This window comes from Cynocephalus volans, chromosome 4 (genome assembly GCF_027409185.1).
Source record: "Cynocephalus volans isolate mCynVol1 chromosome 4, mCynVol1.pri, whole genome shotgun sequence".
Classification (NCBI taxonomy): Eukaryota; Metazoa; Chordata; class Mammalia; order Dermoptera; family Cynocephalidae; genus Cynocephalus; species Cynocephalus volans.
Window position 1 is genome coordinate 105,903,249 of NC_084463.1, and position 6,875 is coordinate 105,910,123.

General features: G+C 37.2%; 1 protein-coding gene across 1 annotated transcript; it reads left to right on the forward strand.

Moving 5' to 3' along the window:
- The first annotated feature begins 2,407 nt into the window (after positions 1-2,407).
- LOC134376365 (putative olfactory receptor 56B2) lies at positions 2,408-3,367 on the forward strand. Its single transcript, XM_063094946.1, has one exon. The coding sequence runs from the start codon at positions 2,408-2,410 to the stop codon at positions 3,365-3,367; it is 960 nt and encodes a 319-aa protein (XP_062951016.1).
- The last annotated feature ends 3,508 nt before the right edge of the window (positions 3,368-6,875 follow it).

Genomic DNA, 6,875 nt, shown 5'->3' on the forward strand with positions numbered 1-6,875 from the left:
ATTGGCAACAATTCTTTCAAACACTGCTGCAGCTTTATAGATGAAGGTATGTAGTATTCTAAATTTTATTGTCATTTCTACAGTGTTCACAGCATATTTGTTAAGAATAGATTCTATCTCAAGTCTATGCTCATCCATAAGAAGCAAGTCCTAATTTGTGATTTTTATCGTGAGATTATATCAGTTCGGTTACACCTTTAGTTTCCACTTTCAGTTCTACTTCTCTTCCTATTTCCACAGCATCGAAAATAATTTTATCCACTGAAATCTTCAATCCCTTGAAATCATTAGTGAGGGCTAGAATCAACTTCTTTCATACTCCTGCTAGCATTAGCATTTTTATCTCCTCCCATGAGTCATGCCTATTCTTAATAACATCTAAAATGTTGGATCCTTTTCAAAAAGTTTTCAATTAACTTTGCTAAGATCCATAAGGGAGATCACTCTGTATGGCAGCTATATACCCTTTGGAGTATATTCCTTAAATATGATCAAAGCCCAAATTAATCCTTGATCCATGAGCTGTAGGATATTGTGTTAGCAAGCATGAAAATAACATTAACCTCCTTGAACATCTCCATCAGAGATCGAAGACGACTAAATGCATTGTCAGTAAGTGGTAATATTTTGAAAGAAATCACTTTTTTTTTTTATGAGCAGTAGGTCTTAACAGATGACTTAAAATATTCAGTAAACCATACTGTAATCAGACGTAACGTCATCCAGGCTTTATGTTCCATTTATACAGCACAGGCAGAGTAGATTCGGTGTAATTGTGAATGGTCCTAGGATTTTCAGAAAGGTAAATGAGGATTGGCTTCAAAGTAAATTCAACAGATGCATTAGCCCCTAGCAAGAATGTCAGTATGTCCAATGAAGCTTTAAAGCCAGGGATTGACTTCTCTGTAGCTATGAAACTATTCGATTGCAACTTCCTCCAATATGAGGCTGTTTCTTCTACTCTGAACATCTGTTGATTGGTGCAGCCACCTACATCAAAGATCTGAGCTAGATCTTCTGGATCCTTTGATGCAGCTTCTACAGTAGCACTTGCTGTTTCACCTTGCGCTTTTATGTTCTGGAGATGGATTTTTCCCTTAAACATAATGAGCCAGCTCTGTTAGGTTCAACCTTTTCTTTTGCAGATTTCTCACCTCTCTCACCTTTCATGGAACTAAAGAGAGTTCAGACCTTGCTCTGGATCAGGCTGGCTTCAGGGAAAGTTCGGGGTGGTTTGATCTTCTAAGCGGAGCACTAAAATTTTCTTTCTTTTTTTTTTTTTTCATTGCTTTCTTATTCGTGTGTTCACTGGAGTGGCACTTTTAATTTCCTTAATGAACTTTTACTTTGTACTCACAACTTGGCCAAGTGGTGCAAGTGGCCTATCTTGGATTTTTACACACCTTCCTCACTACATTTAATTATTTCTATCTTTTGATTTAAAGTGAAAGACAGGTGACACTTCACTTGAACACTTACAGGCTGTCGTAAGGTAATTAATTGGCCTAATTTCAACTTCATTGTGTCTCAGGGATTAAGGAGACCAAAGGTGAGAGAGAGAAAGAGAGGCTGGTCAGTGGAGCATCAGAACACACACAACATTTATTAAGTTCACTTTCTTACATGGGTGTGGTCCACAAAACTTTTAACAGTAACATCAAATATCACTGATCAGAAATTACTATATCATATGTAATAATAAGGAAAATGTTTAAAATATTGGCATAATTACTAAAATGTGACACAGAGATGTGAAAAGAGCACAGGCTGTTTGAAAACTGTCTTGATAGACTTGGTCAATCCAAAGTTGCTGCCAAACTTCAATTTGGAAAGTGCAACATCTGTGAAGAGCAATAAAGCCAAGTACAGTAAAGCGAGGTACATCTGAAATTCAGAATCCTGAAGCCCCTGAGTAAAAAGTAGTCAATTTTGGTAGATTCTAAAACCTGATCTCTTACCTTAACAGTTGTCATTTATAAAAACCACTTCTCTGAGTCTATGCAATAGAAATTTAAAGTAACCAACTCTTTAGCAAAACCAAAGATAGGAAAAAGTCTGTTATATCACAAAGCTTTCATCTTGTCCTGATTCTTTAACTCACTACATGTAAGACGGTGAACAAGGTCTTTATTCCTCCAATGTGCCGTTCATAAGTTATGATACAAAGGGATAAAACGGTCTGTATTATAGAGTTTTAGGATTACTTACTGAATTAACAAATAGAATATGCCACCAATCACAGATCCCATTTCACAATAAATATCCAATATATGTAAGTAGCAGAAAAAGAATAATGAAGACACTGAATTATCCCTTAATTTTATGGCCCCGGATAAGTTAGTTTCCAGGACTGTCACAAAGGTGATTGAAAATAGCAACGTTGAATATTTTTTCTTCACAGTGAAGGATGTTCCCGGATCTCAGAGATTCCAACAGCTCTAAGTTCCAGGTCTCTGAGTTCATCCTCCTGGGATTCCCAGGCATTCACGGCTGGCAGCACTGGCTGTCCCTGCCCCTGGCTCTGCTCTACCTCTTAGCTCTCAGTGCAAACGTCCTCATCCTGATCACCATCAACCAAGAGACAATGCTACACCAGCCCATGTACCACTTCCTGGGCATCCTGGCTGTGGTGGACATGGGCCTGGCCACCACCATCGTGCCTAAGATTTTGGCTATCTTATGGTTCAATGCTAAGGCCATCAGTCTCCCTGAATGCTTTGCTCAGATGTATGCCATACATTGTTTCGTGGCCATGGAGTCAGGCATCTTTGTCTGCATGGCTATAAATAGATACGTAGCAATTTGCCGACCACTACACTATACCTCGATGATTACTGAATCTTTTGTGATCAAAGCAACTGTGTTCATGGTACTCAGAAATGGTCTTTGTCCCATATCAGTGCCTGTGTTGGCTGCTCAGAGACACTACTGCTCCCGGAATCAAATCGAGCACTGTCTGTGCTCTAACCTTGGAGTCACCAGCCTATCCTGTGATGACAGGACAATTAACAGTGTTAACCAGCTATTTCTGGGTTGGACACTCATGGGAGGTGACCTTGTGCTGATTATTTTATCATATGCTTTGATACTTCACTCTGTGCTGAAGCTGAGCTCAGTAGAAGCTGCATCCAAAGCCTTAAGTACCTGCACGTCACACCTCATCCTAATCCTTTTCTTCTACACAGCTGTCATTGTCATTTCTATCACTTATGGTGCAGGAATGAGAGTTCCCCTCATTCCTGTTCTACTCAATGTGCTACACAATGTTATTCCTCCTGCCCTCAACCCCATGGTTTATGCACTCAAGAACAAGGAGCTCAGGCAAAGCTTATTCAAGGTGCTTAGGCTGGGCACCAAGGGACACTAAAGCAGAGACAAGGTTGCTATTGTTAATTCCACATGCATTTGCCTGTTATATTCTCCAATTATTGTAAATGTCAAGAGAACTAAGAAACAGAGACTGTCATCATTTATTGTAGGATAAAAAATCAGTAGCAACAATTTAAACTTCAGAACAACAAGGTGGAACTAATATTTGAAATCCTGTGAGGTGGAGCAAGAAACCTAAATCATGAAGTGTATCATAGTGATTATCACTGCCTCAAGAAATTCTACAGAAAAAAAAGTAGAATATACCTTTTAATTTCTTACCTCGTTGCCTTCTCTACAACTTTCAGTCATTGTTGAAAGAGGTGGTCAGAGGGAGAGTCTATATTCTCTTCCTTTTAATTTGATAGTTTCATTCCTTTACATTTGATGTAATTTTGGTATGGTAGGACTTACTTCTGCCATTTTGCTATTTGCTTTCTAATGTGTCCTTTTCTATTTTTTTACTTGATGAAGTACTTAGAGATTTTTTTATAAAGGTATGCAAATGACCAACAGATTCATGAAAAGATACTCAACCTCATTAGTCATTTGTCAATAGGCAAATTCAAATCAAAACCTTAGTATGATATCACAATTTTCCATAAAACTCTTTCTAAAAAGGAAGTTGTAAATTTTGGAAAAGATGTAGATACATGGAAATCCTTTTACCCTGCTGTTGTAAATGTAAAATGGTGTGGCATCTATAGAAAAATTTGGCAATTACGGAAAAAGTTAAACAAAATTACCATATTGAAACAGGAGTTGCTCAGTTTCCCTGGACGAGGGTTTTAGGACATGTGTCTGAATTTCCATTCGCTCCCTGAGACCTCAAGCCTCCACCTCACAGCTCTCCCCTGGAGGAAATTTACTGTTTTCTGTTAGACTTATTTTTTGCACCAACACTGGGAAAATGATACCACAAGCGGCTGGCTTATGCAAACCCAGTGGCTGAGCATGCTCAATAGAGAGCATAGAACATTCTTGAATATGCCTGGTGCCTGTGAAAGGGTCTGACCAATGTACATGCTCCAGGACGAGACTGACAGAACATGTGCAAGACTAAATGTTACATAACTGGGAACCACCCCATTTATTGAATATTCATTAGACAGAGAAAGTATAAAATCCAATCTCCAGCAGAAGGCTGGGTTATTGCTCACTTTCCTGGAGGCAAGCCACACTTCACTGGCTGAGGTGTGTACGTTTTACTTTGTATCTAACTTTTTTAAGCAAGCACTTGCACATCCTTTTGAGTCAGCCTGAACTTTGTACTGATCTTTAAGTATATTTTTCTTTTTTTAATTGGTTATGAATATTCATGAGATACAAAGCTGTTTCTTACCCCTCGTGCCCATGATATAAGGGACAGATTCATACTGGCTGTATACCCATCACCACAAATTACATTTGTACCCCGTGAGTATGTTTTTCTTACTTTTGTGTTAGACTTCATGTCTGTACTGAACTTAATTTTGTGTTAAACATGGTGAGGGCCCTGCTCACTCTCGGGAGCTATGCTGCACTCTCTCTGTGGAACCTGTATTTCTTATCTGTTATATTAAACTTGTTCTCACTTTTCACTGGGACTCCGCCCTTGAATTTATTCCTGTGGTACAGTCTAGAACCTGGTAAGAAGACTGGGTGGGTTGACTGGTAAGAATGACTGTTGGGCCCCCAGACTGTACCTCTGACATCAATATGACTCAGCAATTCAAGACCTAGGTATACACTCAAATAATTGAAAAGAGGTGAGTTTTAAAACAAAAACTTATGGATAAATATTTATCGTGAATGATTAGCCAAAAAGTTGAAACATTATTAGCGGAAAAGTAGAAACAATCTATACATACATCAGTTGCAGAAAATATATCTATAAAAGGCATCATTTTCTGTCACAAACAGAAATGAAGTACTGGTGGATGCTGCAACATATAATTGAAGGAGTCAGACACAAAAGCTTGTCTGTTGTATGATTTTATTCATATTAGTTTACAGAATACGTAAGTCCATAGACACAGAAAGCAAATTAGTTGTTCCTGGGGCAGGGATTACAGGACAATAAGGAGAGACTGATTAATGATTATGGAGTTTCCTTTGGAGGTGATGGAAATGTTTTGGACTTAAATACTGATGAAGGTTGTGCAGCACTGTGAATGTACCTACAGGGATAAGCCAGGCACAGCAAGACAAATATGGCATGACCTCAGGTATATGTGAAATCTAAAAACGTTGATCTCATAGAAGTAGAGAGCAGAATAGTGGACACCAGAGGTTGGGAAGGATAGGGAGGATGTTGATCAGTGGGTACAAAATTATAGTTAGATAGGACAAATTAGTTCTAGTGCTCCATTGCACAGTAAGGTGACTAGACTTAACAGTAGAATATTGCATCTTGGGCCGAGCCCGTGGTGCACTCGGGAGAGTGCGGCCCTGGGAGCGCAGCGACGCTCCGGCCGCGGGTAAGGATCCTATATAGGAATGGCCGGTGCACTCACTGGCTGAGTGCCAGTCACGAAAAAGACAAAAAAAAAAAAAAAAAAAAAAAAAAAAAAAAAAAAAAAGAATATTGCATCTTTCCAAATGGCTTGAAGAGAAGATTTTGAGTGTTCTCACCACAAAGAAATGATAAATATCTCAGGTGATGGATATGCTAATTACCCTGACTTGATCTGTACACAATGAATACATGTGCTAGAAAATCACAGTGTACCCCGTAACAATGTACAATTATTATCCATCAATTAAAAGTGATAAATAAATAAATAATAAAATGATTAGAAGGGTTTGTTTTATGGCATGTAATTTCCAATTCAATAAAATAAAGTGAAAAAAACTGTACTAAAAGTGTTCTCTAATGTATATTAATTGCATCATTTCTTGTAAAATAAAAGTACTTAGATGTCAAAGAACATGATCATGGTTAAGAAAAATCTGGTAAATATGTAATGCAGTTTTCTTTGAGTATAAAAATACTAAATAATCATTTTAAAATATGTTAACATATGAACTGACAATGAAAGAACTTGTTTTAATATGATGTTATAAAAACTTTGTCTAAACATATATAGCAATAGTATATTGAAAATATATCATTAGTTACCACAGCATTACAGAGTTTAAGGGTTCTATTTGTCTTTTTCCAAATTTATTTTTATGTTTCCAATTAACAAAAGTATACAGGTAATACTTTATTATCTAATTAAAGGAATATAAACTTAGAATCATTCATTCTGTTTTATTATTGTGATTATCAATATCACCTTATATATCAACATTAAGACATCTAATTTTTCCTAATTTAATACTTATGTATATTAAGCCTGAACTTCTGATGAATTTCTGCCATGCTGTACTATCCACCATCAACCTTATCTAAAATTCAATTTCTTGAAAACCGAGACCTGTGTTATCTGATGGTTTCTTCATAGTTACTAGCCTGACTTGGGTATTACTAAATACCCATTTATGTTACTTAAGTGGAGATATGAAAACAAATGAATAAAGGA

What these genes read in the sequence shown, in the direction of transcription:
- LOC134376365 (XM_063094946.1), top strand. Translation starts at nt 2,408, where the DNA reads ATGTTCCCGGATCTCAGAGATTCCAACAGCTCTAAGTTCCAGGTCTCT.